This window comes from Sus scrofa, chromosome 6 (assembly GCF_054392235.1).
Source record: "Sus scrofa isolate SSC_HxYL_T2T_F1_AM1 chromosome 6, Sscrofa_HxYL_maternal_Yorkshire_Landrace_v2.0, whole genome shotgun sequence".
Classification (NCBI taxonomy): domain Eukaryota; kingdom Metazoa; phylum Chordata; class Mammalia; order Artiodactyla; family Suidae; genus Sus; species Sus scrofa.
Window position 1 is genome coordinate 5,621,101 of NC_139388.1, and position 19,624 is coordinate 5,640,724.

The following is a 19,624-nucleotide window of genomic DNA, read 5'->3' on the forward strand; positions in this document are numbered from 1 at the left end:
TCCCCTCTCCTCCCACCAGCTCTGGGAACCAGTGCTCTACTCAGCCCCCCTTTCCACGGACTCCTTCCTCTTGGCATATGAAAGTGGCAAAAAACCAAATAGAAGAGTTCCCGTTGTGGCACAGCGGAAACATATTCAACTAGGATCCATGAGGTTGCGGGTTTGATCCCTGGCCTCGCTCGGTGGGTTAAGGATCTGGCATTGCCCTGAGCTGTGGTGTAGGTTGCAGACGTGGCTCGGATCCGGCGTTGCTGTGGCTGTGGCATAGTAGGCTGGCAGCAATGGCTCCCATTACATCCCTAGCCTGGGAACCTCCATATGCCTTGGGCGTCGCCCCCAAAAGACAAAAGACACCCACACACAAAAACAGAAAAGAAACACATCAACCAAGGTGACCCTGTTCCTTTCCTGGGCTACCACTTCACAGCCAAGTTTCTAGAAATGCAAGAACATGCTGCCTGCCATTTCTGGATCTGCAAACTTATGTTCTACTCATGCACTTGTGCTTGTTATGTTTCTCTGAGAATGTATTGAAGTGGTTTTCAGGTCACGGATAAGGCGCCACACCCGTGAGACTCACATAGTAGGCGCTTGTTTCTTTTTTCCATCTCTGTCTCTCTTTGCGTGCTTGTGACAAGCAGCGGTGTCAGCCATGTCACTGTGTCTGACTCCTGGAGGATCTGTATTCACCTCTCAACACAGAGCAGTCTCACTCCCAGACCTTCAGTAGACATACTATCTAGCCAAGAGGCAGTCACATTTTTTTGGTTTTCATTGTACATATTTTATTTTATTATTTTTAAAACCTTTTTTTTTTGAGGTATGATTGACACATAAAAAGCAGTACCTATTTAATGTATTCTGCTGTGAGTCTGGAGGAATTATAGGCCTATGAAGTTATGATTATCATGAAGACCATAAACATATCCATCACTTCCCAAAGTTTCCTCCCGCTCTACTATTATTATTATTATTTTTATGTGTGGTAAGAACACTAAGCACAACAGGTCTACCCTGTTAGCAGATTTTCAGTATACAATACAGCATTGTTGCTCTAGGCACCATTCTGTACAGGGACTCTCGAGAGCTTGTTTGTTCTGTGTAACTGAAACTTTGTGCCTTTTGACACCATCTCCCCATTTCCCTCCCAGCCCCTGGCAACCACTGTTCTGCCCTCTGCTTAGATTCCACATGTAAGTGAGAGGAAATATTTGTCGTTCCTTGTCTGGCTTATCTCGCTTAGCCTGATGTCCTCCGGGTCCATCCATGTTGTCAGAAATGGCAGGGTTTCCTTCTTTTTCAGGGCCAAGTAATATTCCACCGTATGCAGACACCACATTTTCTTTTATTCATTCATCCATCACTGGACATTTAGGTTGTTTCCTTGTGTTGGTTGTTGTAGGTGATGCTGCAGTGAATCTGGGAGTGCAGAAGTCACGCTGAGATCCTGATTTCAATTCCTTTGGATTGATAACCGGAAGTGGGATGGCTGGATCCTATGGCAGTTCTCTTTTTAATTTTTTTGAGGGAACTCCAGACTGTTGGTGATGAAGACCATAGGCCGGGCAGCAGAGCTGTGGCCAGTTGTTAAGAAGCTTGTGACCAGTGGCATCTTGATCCATCTCAAATTGTTTTGTTTTCGGTTTGGAGAGTTAGTTTGTGTTTCTTATGCTCGTTGTGGCACTCTTCCAAATTAGTGTCTCTATAACTGGCTGATAATCAATTCCCTGTTTCTTTACCAAAACTAGCCATTTCCCAGAGATAGACTACCCAGGAAGAAGGAACCCTTTCTTAGAGACCTGCAAGTTTGGTGATGGCTCTGCTTTGCCGATCCCGTCATGATCTAATGGTTTTGTCATCATTAATTTCATGTATTGTGGGTGATGATACAAACTCGGTTCCATGTATTCTTGGTGACAATGGATAACTGAAAAGCTATTGATGTCAGGAGGTCATATGTGCCACTTAGGAGGAGCGAGACCTGGTACAAGATGGTTTTCACTTTGTGAACCTCATTTTCTCATCTGTACAGTGGAGATAACCTCTACTTCAATATGGCATGAATTATATAAATTATATATATAGTTACATGTTGCATTTAAAATGTATGACAATAACGTGTACGTACACACATACATACATGAGTATGTAAAATATCTCACCCATAGGAGGTACTTATAAAGTATTAGCACCCTCCTCCTCTTTTTTGTTAAGGAGCTCACTAAAGGGATCTTGTTGATGTCTGTCTATCCTGTATCTCTCTCTTTTTTTAAATTTTTTTTTTATCTTAGGGCTGCACCTGTGGCATATGGAAGTTCCCAGGCTAGGGGTCAAATCAGAGCTGCAGCTGCTAGCCTACACCACAGCCACAGCAACGCCAGATCCTTAACCCACCGAGCGAGGCCAGGGATTGAGCCTGCAACCTCATGGTTCCTAGGCGGATTCGTTTCTGCTACGCCACAATGGGAGCTCCTATCCTGTATCTCTTTATCTCAGTGTCTTCCTCTGTATCTAAGTATGTCTGCCTGTCTCTCTCCCTATCTATCTATCTATCTATCATCTATTTTTCTATTATCTGTGTTTTTTCCAAATCAGAAGGACTTGACTATTATGAAAGAATAAATGACGGAGTTCATGGGGGGCACAGTGGGTTAAAGATCCTGCATTGTCACTGCTGTGGCTTGGGTCATTGTTGTGGCACGGGTTCGATCCCTGGCCTGGGAACATCTGCATGCCATAGGCACGGCCAAAAGAAAAAAAAAAAAAGATGAAAGAAAAGAATAAAGGAAAAGAGTTAATTATCAGGCAGGCAACACTGGTTTTACTCTTGGTCTTTAAATATTATAGTGCAACCAGAGCGCCATTTGAAAACATTTACCTTTGCTCTGTCACTGTGTTTAAACTGTCTGAAAGCTGGTCTTAGACCAAGTACACACATTAAAAATCCCAGATAACCTTTATGTGACTATTTCACAAGTTACACATTTCTTAGCAACTAGACAGTAAATCAAATGTTAATTTACAGCCCAGAAACAGTCAGCAATTCAGCAACTAGAGCCCAAAGGTACTGTATTTGCAATAGAAGAGAAGTATTTTCAAATGATAAGCTTTTATCCTTTTTAAGTTTAATGAAAAAATTTATTTAAAATTTCTGAAAATTTTTATCTTGGAGGGAATAAATAATACTGAACACCAGAACAGCGTTGAAATGTGCATGACAACGCAAAGCTTTTTTTCATACAGGCTTTCATTTTCAACTCTTTAATAATCTGAAAGCATGTCTATCATAAAGAATGTCTTTATTATTTTCTAAAGGAAAAGCTTGGAAAAAAATAGCAGAAAATGGAAATTTTAAGCATATACTCGCAGGCCTTCCATGAACCACCTTCTCAAAGGCTTAGCAGCTTCATAGTGAAAATTACTGTGGTTTTACTACACCCATTGCTTCTTACTGTATCCTACTGCCCAGCAAGCCCTTGGGAGCAAAACAAAATTTCAAAGGCTTTATCGGGCTTAGCAACCTGCTAATGATTGATGTTCTGATAGGGATGCGCCATGAGCAGCAGAAAGATCCCTTTCTGCTTCCTGAATTTGATGAATATCTAAATGACTTCTGCTTAAATCATAGGCTTATTCTCAATTTATAGAAATAAAGTTCTTATCTGAAATCCTTGTTCACACATTCATCAGCACTATTTTTTTTTTTTTTCTTTCTTTCTAGGGTTGCACCTGTAGCACATGGAAGTTTCCAGGCTAGGGGTTGAATCCGATCTGTACCTACTGGCTTACACCACAGCCACAGCAACACTGGATCCAAGCCACATCTGTGACCTATGCCACAACCTGAAGCAACACCATATCTTTAACCCACTGAGCGAGGCCAGGGAGAGAACCTGCATTCTCATGGATACTAGTTGGATTCTTAACCCACTGAGCCACAATAAGAACTCCCATTCCCACTATTTTTTTTTTCTGTCTGTACATAGTTTGCATGTGCTTTTATATAGACATAGTCAAAACTAGAGAATTTTTTTCAACAGTGGGTTAATGTATCAGCAATAGGGAGGATGATAAGGGTAACTCATTTTTCATAGCAAAAGAATTCTTTTTAATTTGCTTTCCAGGAACAATCACGAAACATCCTACCATCAGATTATGAGAAGTTCCAGATCTCAAGAGCCAGATAAGGGGAGAAGATGGGATGTATCATCTTGGGGAAACGTGTGGGCAGATCATTAGGTTAGTATTATGACTGTTGTTATTGTTATTACTGTTATTTAGAAAAGGCAGTTTGTTCTTTCTCAGTGCTCACCTGTCTCTTGCTGTGATGTTTTTTCTCTGTGGTGTGATTTAGCTGTTGATTCCTGCTTAAGCCAACTACACATCAGTAGCTGACTGTGCTCCATTGCCAAAATCAGAAACTGCTTAGAGATCCTTTGGAATTTGTCTACCTGAGCCGGGTCTGCAACCTACATCACAGCTCACGGCAACGCCGGATCGTTAACCCACTGAGCAAGGGCAGGGATCGAACCTGCAGCCTCATGGTTCCTAGTCGGATTCGTTAACCACTGCGCCACGACGGGAACTCCAGGACAGGCTCTTGAAGATCCCACATGACTTCCTCCCTCAGCTTTCCCTCCCCTGGCTTGGTTTGGCCGTGACTGGGTACGTGTTGGGACAGGCATTAACTGTGGCTGAGACGTCTGCTTAATCTAGTAGGAGCCCCTCCTGTACCTGTTGACAAGCCATAGAAGGGAAGGGAGGAAATATTTAAGAAAATTATGAGATCCCGTATAGGAAAAATCTTGTTTCCAATATTATTTCAGAATAGTGTTAATAGTTCGTAACAGAAAGTTCTTAGAATTAAGAAGTCATAGAGGAGTTCCCACTGTGGCTCAGCGGGTTACAAACCCGACTAGCATTCATGAGGATGCGAGTTCAATCCCTGTGTGCTGTGGCGTAGGTCACCGACATGGCTTGGATCCCACGTTGCTGTGGCTGTGGTGCAAGCTGGCAGCTGCAGCTCCGATTTGACCCCTAGCCTGGGAACTTCCATATGCCATGCGTGTGGCCCTAAAAAGACCAAAAAAATTTAAAAAAGTCATGGAAGGTCTGTTTAGTTCATCTGGATTGATGGTGATGCCACTTGAGGCTTCACACTAGGGTTTGCTGGTCTGAAGGGGACACTTTGTCTGTGAATCAGGGCTGGCATCTGATACTGTGGGCACAGCATGAACCCTGGAGTCACATGGCCCAGCTTCAACAAATCAAGTGGTTCTGGAGGCCACTTACCTCGGGCAAGGCACTTGATTTTTTTGAGCCTCAGCTTTCTAAGTTGGAGATGACAGAGTTGCCTCATACGGTTGCTGTAAGGATTCAATGAGTTAATAGGTAAAGAGGATTTCATACAGTGTGGACAAATAAGTAATCAATACATGTAAATTACTATTATTGTGTTTTTTAATTTTAGAAAAATACGGTTCTTTTTAGGTATATACATATTTTTTATTAAAGTACAGTTGATTTACAATGTTGTGTTAAGTGTGTTTCTGTACCCTGTTCATACACACCAGGAGAACCATAGCTCCTTCTCTTTGGAATCACCTGGATAGCTTGTGTACAGGTACCGCTGCACTAAACCCAGCATCACACACAGCCTTGGTAACGTTTTTTTAGCTGCTGCATCTTAAGATCAAGACCCAATATATTTATTCTGGATAAAATGCAATCTGCTTGACTTCAAGAGTTCAATGGTAGATGGTTATTCCATGTATCAGATGGTTGAAAATATCAAAATCTGAGTGTTCTCAAAATTTCTGAAAAATGTTTCTTAAGAATCAGAGTCCTTTTTTTTTGGCTTTTTAGAGCCACACCCATGGCATATAGAAGCTCCCAGGCTAGGGATTGAATTGGAGCTACAGCTGCTTGCCTACACCACAGCCAGAGCAACACAGGATCCGAGCCACATCTGCGACGTGCACCACAGCTCGTGGCAATGCCAAATCCTCAACCCACTGAGTGAGGTCAGGGATTGAACTCGCAACTTCACGGTTCCTAGTCAGATTCATTCCCACGGTGCCACAACAGGAATTCCATGGATCAGAGTCTTACTTGATACCTACCATGAAATTTAGCTGGATTTATTTTGTGAGGATGTTCAGATTGGCAGGTGTTGGCCAAGAGTCAGCAGGTCTACCTACCTGAAGTGATGCCTGTTGGGAGAGACCTGGCAGTGTTCAAGTTAACTTTCATTGAAATTAGAAAATATTTGCAGAGGCTTGTTAAAACAAATCATCTGAAATAATTAATTTATCATATGTAAAAGGGGGAGAAAATGTAATTTTTAATGAACTAAGGTGGGTAATGCACTAATCAAAAGAATGAAGAAGGTGTGACTCTGTTCAATGAAAGTAAAATCCTCAATCTTGTGCTTGCTTAGTCATCAGGAAGAGCAATTTCTGGCTCTTATTTTGACTTTTTTTTTCCCCAACAACTTGGGCTAAAATAAAATGCATTGATAATTATGAAATAATCTTTGGAGTCTACCTTTGTTTCCAGGACACCATAATAAATGTATTCCTGCAAGTTAAAAAGCATCCTATCATTCAGGAAACACTACCACTTTGGCTACTAAGAATTGGTCTATTTCATTGTTGTTGAGGGGATTAGACAGAACAACGTGATAGAAAGCTCTCTGCCCTGATAAGCGCTCTGGGGACAGGGAGTATACTTAAACAGGGGAAAATGAAGGCATATTCTGCTTGTTGACAAAGGATGCCCTCTACTCGGAGTTCTCTGCCTTCTACGCTAAGTTAAGCTGCCAGCTTGAGAGAAAAGGGCGAGCCTAACACTTGTGTGCTTAAACAGAGGGGTGATTCAGTGCCTGTGTCCTCCCCGAGGAAGGCCCTGGGTCAGGAGGGAGGATGAGCTTTCTGATGGTTAGTTAGCTCCACCTGGACCACCTGGCCGCCTGAGGATGCTCCCGGATGTGGTCCAGGTGACCCTCTCCCTGCCTTGAGGGAAGAGGGGAGCGAGGTCCATCATGGAGACACAGGCTGCGGCCTATAAAGCCAGGAGAGGAATCTGGTAAAGTGTGACTGGGCGGGCTTGGACCCCTTGCCCCGGAACCTGCTCCGTGCACGTGGGGGCTTCTGGCTTTACAGACTCACCCGCCAAACAGGAGATACCAGGGGACGTCCACGGCCAACCAAGAACGTGAACTTGCACTGGGCAAGACCCAGCATCAGTGACATTCGACACAACATAGAAATCAGAGAAAGCTACTGTCCAGCAGTTGTAACCACCAATATCCATTTATTTTAATGGAAACAAAAAAATCTCTGCATTCTATATGCTCCAAAAAGATTTACCATCGAAACAAATACAATATATGGAACTCTATCTGCGTAATTTCACTACAATATAGACAACATATGACTTCTATTTCCTACAGAACGTGAACTGAAAAGCACAGGTGCAAACAGAGATTGCATAAGAAAGCGTGTGCGCCCGCATGTGCGCGCGTGTGGTTAAAACCTTTAGTAAGCAACTGCATTAAAATATGCTAAGACACTTACCTTACCCTAGGTCGTGGCGAGCTCTAAGAAAAAGCCGCAGGCTGTCACTAGTTTGATCTGATAGGAAATTTTGGTGTGAGCTTTGATGGTTCATTTACAGCTTAGCGACAAGAAGATCATTTTGGTACGAGCATTCGCCTGCCTCTTCAAGCTCACAGAATCAAAATCGAGTACTTGGCATCCAATAACGAACATCTTTTAATTTCAGCTTTGCAAACGATGGTCGTCGGTTCACACAAAAGGGAGCTTTTAAAACTACCTGTATTTACTCTATTGTAGGCATGTATATATGAAACAAAGGCGTGGCTGTGCATAAATGTATGTCTATTCACGTGGGCCTATATGTGTATACACATGGTACCTGGTGACCTCTTCAAAAGCACGTTTGATCTCCACGATGCCATTGGCTGTACACATACCGAGGAGGGCCAGATGCTCTATCACCATCTGCATCCTCAGAAAACCCACTGGGACTGTGGATTCGGACACGTACAAATGCAGACGGATGCCCATGCATTTGATGGTAAAATGCCCAGCTCTGCCCCTCACCGGGATCATGGCAGAGGATGGCAGTGAAAAACAGGTCCTCGCTCTAAAGAGAAAGGGCTCTGTCTCGGGGCTCCGCCTCTGCGGACCTGCCTGGCTGGTGGTGGCAGGGCTCAGACAGAATGGGTCGGTGAGAAGTGTCAGGTCTGTGTTCTGCGCTCGTGCTGAGCATGATGCTGAGGCCCTGGAGGGATCAGCTGCCGTAGCTTCTACTTGTTTGCTTAACCTCTCAAGGAAGGATGACATGTCAAAACCAAGCTTCTCCCATAGAGTCTGTCTATAAATACTGGGTATATACACATACAGATACGCACACATATACAAATACTAACCCACTGACAAAACCGGATGTGCGGAGCGCGGACTAGCAACATGGCAACACATCAGAAAAAGGAGTCTTTGTTCCTGCTCTCAGGAGGTCAAGTTATATGCCATGATCTTTAAACACTCAGGGAAAATTCAGAGGATTCCATTAATCAAAGGAGAAAGGAAGATGCTGTCAAAATGGTAAAGTATAGACTAAGTGAAATTGCAAAGAAAACGAAAATCTGGAACAATTGAGGCCTAGTTGTGAAGTTCGAGAGCTGTAAACTGCAATCTTCAGATTTGGATTTTTTTTCCTCTTTTTCCTGTTGCTATGGAAACTTGGTAGTCAAGCTTCAGATGTCAGGAGTTCTCACAGACCTGAATGGAAGAGATCCAGAGTCAAGTCAAGGAATATAACAAGTCAATTCAAAACATTTTAGCTAAATACTAGATAAATGACTGATAACGTATAATAAATGCATTTATAAATATCACACTACCTTGGGGGAATTTTTTTTTCTTAAGCATAGCATTTGAAGGGAGAGTGAATCATTCTGCGGCTTTGTGCATTAAAAAGCTGGACTGCCCTGAAAAGGCGAATGCCAAATATCTCATCGCAGACCAACTGTGGCCATTACCACTCTGCATTGAGCCCTAGCTCCTGCAATAAGCCAAGAGTTTGGCTATTTTAAGCTGAATTGGTAGCTTAGAAATTAATGACCATCCCAGATGTGTGTGTGTGTGTATTTTTTTTTTTTTTGGCACAGAGAAGAGCAAGATAGTAATCCGTGGTTCTCTAGGGAAGGGGTATGAGTTTCTGACGGCTGCTGTAACAAATGACCACAAGCACACTCTTCTGGAGGTCAGAAGTCTTGCGGGACTAAAGTCAAGGGTCTTCTTTTGGAAGCTCTGAGAGTGTAGCCACACCTTTGGTTTCCAGCTTCCAGAGGCTGTCTGAGTTTGGTTTTGGCCCCTTCCTGCATCCTCGTGGCCCCCAGTGTCTCATCAAAGTTGACTGAGGTTGCCAGACTGTGTTTATTCTCTAGGTTTTACACCAGCCCAGGGACTCTGATCTGCCTGGTGATAGGGTGAATGGAAGTAGCTCGGTTCTCTGCCAGTTGTGCTTAATTATTATTATATCTTGGATTTGTGCAGGGAAATGGTACCACTAAAAACTCCTGTTAGAGTCAAAGAAATAAAAGTGTGTAAAAGGTCAACCCACGATGGAAGTGTAGCTCATTCTGGAATGAACTGATTACAGAATAATGGGTTATTCTCAAAAGCTTAGGGCTTTTCACTCTACATCTGTTGAGGCGAAGATTACTATGTAAAACTGACCTACCTTCACTGCACCCTGTTGACTTGAGAATTTAAAGCAGTCATTTTATACCTGTTTGGAAAATTTAGAGCAACAGCTCTAACTTCCAGAAAAAAGTCTTTGTAATGTGACTCAAGTATAAATAAGATGATATCGAGAGGCTTAAGGGTAAAAGCTATTTTAAAGAAAGGGCCATGGAAATTCATATGTTAATTCAGATGCAAGTTTTTATTTTGCCCACCTAGGGACCTTTGTAGTGAATTTCTTTGTGGTTAGGAGTTTTCTGAACACAATTGATTTCCTTTTTTTCTTCTTCTTTTTTTTTTAGTAGAATATTTTATTGCTCTTGCTACCATCACCTTAAACTCTTTGGGTATTTGGGCTGCAGTAAACTACATCTTTCAGATCCACCCCTATTGGCAGAAAGACTGGCAAAGACTATATTAAATGGCATCACTAATTATATTTCAAAATATTTTCTAGTGTGGTACCAATAACTTAAAATAATCACTTTGGGCATTGAGAAATATACAAAAATTTTTTTGGGTGAATAAGACCTATGACATTTAAAAGTCCCCAATCCCTGTTTAAGTCAATTTAGACCATAACATTATCTCCTGGGACTGCGGAGTTGATTACATGAAGTAGGCCATGATTATGCCATGTTCTCAGCTGTGCATGTGCATGGCACATAGAAAGGCCTGGAAGGTTGGAGGTCCACTCTCATAGCCCATGCAGTTGTACCACTTGGGTGTTGGTTAATGCTGGGCTGCCTGGATTGAGGTATTATTGGAGGGACCAGCTCTGTCTGCAGGCAGAGGACACCCTGCTCTACCCTGGCCCTGTCTCTGCCCATAACTCATTTCACAATAAAAAGGAACAAAATATTGATACACTTCATAAATGGACTCTATAATAACGGACTGCGTGATTCCATTTACAGAAAATTCTAGACGAGGCATGAAGTTTGTCAGAGAAAGCTGATCGATGAGAGCCTGGGCTGGGGGGAGGATTTAACAGCAGAGGGAAAACAAGGAGCCAGGTCTTTGTGGTGTGGCCATACAGTGGTATACTCTTACCAAAATCCATCAAACTGTACACTTAAAATAGGTACATTTTGTGGAGTGCAAATACTACCTTAAGAAAAGGAATTAGAAAGAAAAGCATTTTCAGTGGCTGTTTTTTGCTCCTCGTGGTCACCTCTTAAAACTTCGTCACTGTGATCGAGGTTACGATGCAACGCCCCCTCCTGTCCAGTGTAGAGACATTTAATTTTGGTACCTGTTAAAATGGCTCCCCTGATCTGTCCTTTTATATTCTTGCTGTGGCTGATTAATTAGGCCTAAAACAATGTTCAAAAAGGTTTCAGCGCCATATCCTTCCCTGAACTTGCCCGGTCACACCACACAGAGCTCTATAGAAACCCTGAGGGAGGCGCCAGCTTGCTTCACTGGGAGGGTCCTGGGGGAGCATTCTGCACCCCCTCAAGGTCATCGACACGTAATTGGAACAACAAAATTGGCAGTCAAAATAATTTCATTTACGTTTGTAATTGCTTTCAACGTCATTAGTTTCATTTCCTTTACTTTTAGACGTCAAAGAAGGAAGGGTAGCCCTCTCAGTTCAACGCTCAGCCGCAATAAGGCCACCTATGGTATCACAATAAACTGAAATGTTTTTATTATCTTTTTCCACAAGGGAGGCCACCCTCACTGCTTACTCACCCCAGGACCTTTCTGAGCATCAGTGTCTCATTTACTGAGCGGCATAAAACCACCAGGGCAATGAAGGCAAGAGAGAAAGACCACAGAATACAGGGTGTTGGTTAATGCTGGGCTGCCTGGATTGAGGCATTATTTGAGGAAAAGAGGAAAACCCACTTTTTCTTCCCACATTGGATGATGGGATCACTGAAGTTTCATGAACAAAGCTTTTAAAGAGGCCATTGAGCCACTTCTGCCAAGAGCCAGACAGTAAATATTTCTGGCTTTTCAGGCCATAGGGTCTCAGTGGCAACTACTCCACTCTTTTTTTGTTTAATTTTTTTTCTTTTTTGGCCCCTCCCACAGCATAGAGAAGTTCCCAGGCCAGGGAGTGGATCTGGGCTGGAGCTGTGACCTACACCACAGCTATAGCAACACTGGATCCTTAACCCGCCGTGCTGGGGCTGGAACCAGCACCTCCACAGAGACAAGCTAGATCATTAACCACTGTGCCACAGCAGAAACTCCCCAGCTCTTTGTGAGGTAGTGGCAGAAAGCATCCACAGGCAGCCTGTAAATAGATGAACCTGCTGTGTTCCAATCAAATCTTAAAAATGGGAAGTGAGCCTTGGCTGGCCCCTGGGCTGTAGGTTGCCAACTCTTGCTTTAAAGAAACATCAAACAGTTTCTACCAGAGCCTGAGACTCATTCGAGGACAATGGCTGAGTGGACAGTTGTCCTACCTTTGCACTTTACAATTTAGTTTACTGCTTTTAGGACCCCCTCCCCCCAACCCAACCTTGATTCATGTTTTAGGCCCATTTCTGTGTGCCCTCTGACCACTGTCACCTTAAGAGCTGCACGGGTGGGTCAGCCACTTTGACTTTGCTCCCGGGGGAAAGTCTGAGCTTTCGGACACCCGTGGTTACTTATTCCTGCTCTCACTCAGTTTCTCACCCACTTATTAGTTAGTCGTCTTCTGTTAGGAAGCACATCTGGGCTAGCTCTACAGTAGAACAAGAACCACTATATTTGGCAGGCGTCTCTGATGTTCAAATGAACAATCTTAAATAATCTTCTGCCTTTGATGTGGGGCCAGACTGTGGTTTGTCTGGAAGTCAAACAGGTGGCTGGCGGCCCCTTTCTTAATGGTTCTGGGGGCTGAAATTACCTGTCTTGTGGAGCAAAACCTGGGAAGGTCCACCGAGGACCTGTCCAGTTGTGTAGGGGGATTCAGGGCTCCTTTCTGAGGGTGATTTTGGCCTGACCTCTGGGCGCCCTCCCCTACGGTGGTGGGATAACCACGTGGCTCCCTCTGTGGGGGAGAGCAAAGGGCATGGCTGCTATCTCAGACACCGAATGCATGTCTTTTCTCCATGATGCTATGTTGAGTGTAAAATGGGCATGAGTTTTTTGGGAGTTATCAGGCAGTTCTGTCCTGGATTAAGTGAGACCCAAGAGCTCAGATGGAAAATATGAGGATGAGCCATTTATGGGAACACGCTCACTACGGGTGTCTGCAAGGTCAGGGGTCTCCAGAGTAGGGGACCCAAGAAAATCCCTTGCTGGTAGGAAGCAAATGCTGCCATGGCAATTTATATTCCTTTTCATCTAAACAGGTACACTACATCTTCCTAATATTTAATGTGGATTTGGAGTAGCAGACGTGTGTATGATCACAAAAAATACTGTGTAAAAACATGCAACTTTTTACATCTGCCTGTAGGAGGATGCAGGAGGCCACTGTCGTCTGGGATGCTGGTTCCAAAGGATGCTTGGGCTTGGGAATCTGTAATTCAACAATCAGCAGTAGGAAGTCTCCATTTAAAAAACTCCCTGGTGGTCTAGATAGATGGCTTCTCAAGTGAGCGCTAGACAAACAGCGGGCTCAGCCCTGGGTCCAGGTTCTGGGACCCAGTGGAACTCACATATAGCAGAGTCTGGATCAACCTGGGGCAGTCCTTCCTGGGTGATTGTACAGAAATAAAAATGCTGTGTGTGTCCATGTAGGCCTGTGTGTGTACACATACAGAGAAGGTCCTTGAGTAGCCACTCACACAGCTCCCTCTATAAACGCAATTACAGGACATCAAAGCCTGACTCTTGATGAACAAAGGTTCCACCGGCCCCTGCTCGCACTGAGCCTGATGCTCTGCAGCTCTTTTTTCTTCTCCACATTACACATCCAAGCTCCATCTATGCTGCTGTAGGTGACAGAGGCCTCCTGCACCCTCCTTTCTGGAGAAGCTGGTGGAAAACAGATTCCACAGGGCTGCTGCAATGGAGTTGGTCATAGCAGGACACTGTAAATAATCCCCACGGGCCTGCCGACAGGGGAAGAGGCTGCACCGCATTCACATGACAGATGCTCTCTAGCAGTCACAGTGGTCACTTCACTTTATTTACCAGCCCAGGGGTCACTGGCTGGTGGCCATAGTGCATTTGTATGGCTCTCGAGTGCAGAATGGCTTTCACACGTTTCAAGGGTGGTAAAAGACAGAGGATGGAAACAACAAAGCCATAGAAAAGAAGATGGGACAGAGACCTGATGTGGCCCACAGAGCCCCAAATATTTCCTGCCTGGCCCTCGATGGAAAGAGCTTGCTGACCCCTGAACTTTAGCAACACAGAGGGAGCTTGGATGTGCATGCGGGGAGGAAGGGAAAAAGGGGTGCAGAACACCAGGCTCAATACATATGGACTATATCAAGTCTGGCCAACTGCACAAAGTAGAGCTGCATGTGGTGTGTGTGGGGGGCGGCGGGTATGAAGAATATAAAACAACATCCACACACACGCTGGCTCATGATACCCATTGTCTCTGGAGAGAGAGAACAGAGAATGAAACTAGGGAGAGGAACATGGGGGATTTCAGTTTCAGCTGTACTATTTTATTTCTTAAAGAAAAAGGAAGGAAGAAGAAAGAAAAAAAGAAAGATGAAAAGAGTGAATATATATTTTCTCCCTCCCTCCTTCCTTCCTTCTTCCCTCCCTCCTTCCCACATTCTCTCCCATCCACTCATCCATCCACCCGTCCACTCAAGGAGACACTTCTCATTCCAGAGTCTCCTCTTTGGTTCTACTCCCAGGTTGCTGGCTCAGCACGGGGGGTTGAGGGTCTGACGTTGGAATGTGTGGTTTCCTGTTGACTCCATTCACCACTGTCACTAGGATATAATAGCTTCTCTTCTTTATTTTCTAATCATCGGTTTCTCAACCTCCTAATTCACAGCTACACTAATAACCTTCTCAAAAGGTAACTACAGAGGCCCGGAAGGCTTTCGAATGACATTAACTATATGTGAATAACTGCTAAGGTTAAAACTGGACTAGTCTTCCATAAATGGGAAGTATTTGATACACATATCTATTCATCTTACACTCACATCGATATTACTCGGCATAATTCACTTGTTTAAAATCTTCATTATGTCAGAGTCATTACTACCAGTCAGGGAAAAGGATGTGTGCATTATGCATTTATCTCTTTTCCTGCAGCCTCACCCTCCATCCATCCATTCTCATGACTCTTCTTCTTTTTTTTTTTTTTTTTTGTCTTTTTGCTATTTCTTTGGGCTGCTCCCGCAGCATATGGAGGTTCCCAGGCTAGGGGTCGAATCGGAGCTGTAGCCACTGGCCTACGCCAGAGCCACAGCAACGCGGGATCCGAGCCGCGTCTGCAACCTACACCACAGCTCACGGCAACGCCAGATCCTTAACCCACTGAGCAAGGGCAGGGACCGAACCCGCAACCTCATGGTTCCTAGTCGGATTCGTTAACCACTGCGCCACGACGGGAACTCCTCATGACTCTTCTTAAAAAGGTACGGTGTCTACTTTAACTTCGCTAAAGACTATTCTGCACAGTGCAGAGAGAAAGAGCACTCCGGTAGACCAGTTAACCCATCTGGGCACATGTGTATGAGCGCAAGTTCAAGGGCATCTGCAGGAAGTTTTCTCACCACCGGGTCTGTGGGACAGCATTGAGGGCCTCTGCACAGTTCCTCAGACGGCGGGGGGCGGGGGGGGGGCAGGGGGATGTGAAGGTGCCTTTCCACATTAGTTGGAGCGGTTTTACAGGTAACACTCTCTATTATACAGACAGAAACTAAAAAATGAATGTTTCCTCTTGGATAGATTTTTGGGGAAAGACATATGAGAAAACAATGGCTCTGGTGAAGTTGTTTTTGTACTGTGCACGCACTGGGCTTTGGTCAACTTACGAGCTAAGCTGAAGAGGGACAGGAGCAGGACTGCGGTCGTGCTGAAGTGCGGGGCCCCCGCTGCGTTGCAGTCCACTTTGGAATTCTTGCAGGAACACACTTGTACCCTGAGGTCTGTGATGTTCGTCATGGGTGGTTTCCCTGAATCTGTCACCATGATGGGCAGGTGGTAGTTGGCTTTGTTCAGATTTTGAAGAAGGCTCACCAGGGCATGCGTATCTATGAAGACAAGGGGGCGGGTCTTCATGAGAGAGGGTTAGAGTGTTCCAGACGAAAGAGGACTTTGGGAGACTAAACCCACACAAAACATTCATTTAACTGGGAGGATGTTTGAATTTAAATCCATTAACATCCAATATAAATTCAAATTCAGTTCTTCAGCTGAAGTAGCTACTCTTGAGTGCCTGGCAACCACACCTGGCTGGTGGCAGCCACACCAGACAGCCCCAGATGAAACGTTTCCATCATCAAGGAGCTCTGTGGTGCAGGGCAATTATAGTCAGGTGCAAGGGGACCCACTTTTGTAAAGATGATTGATGACTCCTCCCTGCAAACATTAGGCTATCAGGCCACCTTCACAAAGATCACGTTAAACATCTCGAAGAAATAATGTGAACAACCACTCTCAAATCCTCCTATTATATGTCATAAATACATCCAATTCTTATTTGTCAATTTTAAGTCAATAAAGCTGAAAAAAAGAAAAATTTTATCTTAGAGCATTTTAATACACAAATCCAAATTCAAATAATCAACATACACTCTTGGAACAACAACAAAAGTCCACTCACCCTTGATGTGAGCAGGCCTCCTGTTGCCATGGGGAGGCCTCGGCCCAAACCCCTAGATTTGGGGGGAATGCAGAGCACGATCCAGCATGGAGATTAGCTCTTTAAGCCCATGTTTGGTGGGATTATCTGCCATTACCCAGGCCAATGGGCAGTGCTCAGAAGTGGCCAGGCCACCTGGCCACTGTTCTTAGCCTTGGGCTATTTTCTTTTCAGTCTCTTAGATGAGCAGGGATTTTAAAAAATTATTTGAATTTATTTCAAATTAAGTTTTATTTATTTATTGTTACCATGCCCAAGGGCATGCAGAAGTTTCCAAGCCAGTGACTGAACTTGTGCCACAGCACCAACCCAAGCCACAGAAGGGAGGACACTGGATCTTTAAGCCCCTGAACCACTAGGGAACTCCGGGATTTGTTTTTTTTTAAATTGCTCCTTTCTAGGCATAAACAATGCTAAGTATTCAGAAAAGATTCTGGACAGGAAAAAGAATTTAGGAGGCATCTTGTCTACATAAATAAAACCAGGAGGGAAGTGAGTATGATGATGCGAAAACAAAAACAGATGAAGCATTATCCTAACCAGAAGGTGACAGCAACAGAAATAAGCAATATGGATGGCAGGTTAATGCTAGAAACATTCGCTAATCTCCCTCAAGTAGAGGAGAAACTCTCAAATGAGAAATTTCCAGCTGGAAAGAACCAGGGATGATTATTCAAATCAGCTACAGCCACACGAACTAGCAAATAAAACACTAACCCCTCAAACAAGAGAAGGGCCGTTTTAATTAAAAATAATCAGTGTAACAGAATTCATTCTTTAAAAAGCAATACAATAGACAAACAGGCAAACAGAATCAATAATAAGCGAAAGCACTAATAAAATGAGATATGAGATAAGGCTGTACCAATAACATATGAGATTTTTTAATAGAAAATTTTATGTACAGATGTGCAATACATTCAAAACTTAATGAAATGGGTAATTCCCCATTGGTCTCAAAAACTCTAGCACTGAAATCAGAAAGAGGGAGCCCAGCCCTGACTGGGTCAATCCCAGAATAAATTCACACTTGATGGCCAAGTGTATGTAACAAATGTGTGAAGTCTGGTTTGGGGCTTTATTGCAAGGCGAGGTGATCTCAGCAGAGTTCGTACTGATGGTGGGGAGGGAGGTGGGGGAGGTGTTGAGATACAGGGATACTTCATAATTCAGTACTTGGATATGTCGGTCTTAATACGGCAGATGATAAATGTTGGGCCAAGTTTTAAATGCCACGGGTCCATGTGGAAGGACTGGAAGAAAGGGACATTGCCTGCAAGTTTCATAAATGAGGACAGGTGGGAGAGGATATCAATGTCAAAAGTCAAAGCCAAGGTCATTTGAAAGACAAAGTCAATTCTGAGATCTGCAGGATAAAATGGAAAATGGAGGATTAGAGGTTAAGACTTTTGGAAGAGTCTTTTCCTTGTGCTTCTCTTATGAAAGCGAGTGTAGAGTGGACAATCTCCAAATGCTGGTGAGAATTAATGCTAACACAGTCATCTGGGAGAGGAGGGGCAGCTGAGCCCAGACCCCCAGGTTGTGAAGGCTGAGGTAAAGAAGAGAGTGTACAGTACACAGTGTACAGTATAGAAACGCTGAGAGAGGAAGCAAAAGAGAAAATCTTCATATCTGCATTTCTAAGGGGCTGATATGCAATATTTATACAAATTTTATTCACGTGTTGTTGGAAAAATGGTCAGTATCTGTCATGTGTGAATAACTCAGAATAAATTCCAAGAGGATACAGGAGAACACAGAGGAGAAACAGTGTGGGAACAAAAACCAAGCCAGGGAAACTAGATTTCAAAGCGGAAGAATAACCACAGAAGGTTAGGCAGACTTACTGTTGATCTTGGAGATCTTCCAGACTTTATCAGGAACAGTTTGTTTGTGGATTTCAAATTTGAAAGGATCTGTGTTTGGGTGAAGATCCTTATCCGACGCTCCCAAGATGACTACGCTGAGGTTTTTGGCGTCATCGCAGACCTCTGCTACCGTAGGGTAAATGAAGGGCGCGTTGTCATTGACATCTTCCAGGGTTATCAGCAAAGTCCCAGTGCCAGTAGCAGGAGGGTTGCCTACAGGGAAAGGGGGGAGATATTAGTGCAGGAGGCGCAGAGTAGCAGGAGCTGTCCATGGTACCTTTTCCTAATGTGCTGGATGCCTTTACTGCCGTCCGGGTTTCAAACGGATCCAAGTTCAGTGATTTAAAAAGCCTTTAGTACCATTTCTAGGTCCATCCATGTTGCTGCAAATGGCATTATTTCATTCTTTTTTGTTTGTGGCTGAGAAATATTCCACTGTGTATATATACCACATCTTCATTCATTCATCTGTCGAGAGACATTTAGGTTGTTTCCATGTCTTGGCTATTGTGAATGGTGCTGCAATGAACATTGGGGTGCATGTATCTTTTTGAATTATGGTTTTCTCTGGATATATGTCCAGGAGTAATACTGCATTTAGATTATCATACTAAGTGAAGTACGCCAGACAGAGAAAGAAAAATATCCTATGATATCACTTATACGTAGAATCCAAAAAAAAAAAAAAAAAAAAAAAAAAAAAAAAGCCTTTTATTGGGAATTCCCACACGGCTCAGCAGTAATGAAACTGACTAGTATCCATGAGGGCTCCCTGGGCTTGCTCAGCGGGTTAAGGATCTTGTGTTGCTGTGAGCTGTGGTGTAGGTCACAGACTCGGCTCAGGTCTGGTGTTGCTGTGGCTGGCAGCTGTAGCTCCGATTCAACCCCTAGCCTGGGACCTTCCATGTGCCACAGGTATGGCCCTAAAAAGGCACACACATGTAAAAAAGCCATTTATCATATGTAAGATTTCTGACTAAAGTTCTTCAGGCTTCACCTTTAGAATGCTAAGCTTTAAATACACGAGTTATAGCCACATATTGAAAGTCGCTCCAAGAATGTTCTTGTTTATGGAATTAAACCTTCCACTAAATAGCCAACTATTTGCATGTTGGTGATGCTGGGAGGCTGGAGAGTCCCTGAGAAAAGACCTCGTTCCATATGGAATAGCTCTCTACTGACTGCGAGGCTAAGACGGGAAGACCTACTCCAGGGTTTTCTTTTGCGGATGATGAAGGGCCTGGGATGGCTGA

At 43.8% G+C, this 19,624-nt stretch overlaps 1 protein-coding gene across 29 annotated transcripts in view; it reads right to left on the reverse strand.

Moving 5' to 3' along the window:
- Window positions 1-7,294: 7,294 nt before the first annotated feature.
- The window catches only part of CDH13 (cadherin 13), a 1,446,594-nt gene continuing 1,434,264 nt past the window's right edge, over window positions 7,295-19,624 (reverse strand). For 28 of the 29 annotated variants that reach the window (XM_084957934.1, XM_084957954.1, XM_084957942.1 and 25 more), the window contains 3 exons: window positions 18,351-18,584; window positions 15,674-15,892; window positions 7,295-8,807 (listed from right to left, as the gene is read on the reverse strand). In XM_084957934.1, the coding sequence (XP_084814060.1) occupies window positions 8,800-8,807; window positions 15,674-15,892; window positions 18,351-18,584 (461 nt within the window). In that variant the 3' untranslated portion in view covers window positions 7,295-8,799. 29 annotated transcript variants of the gene reach the window in all.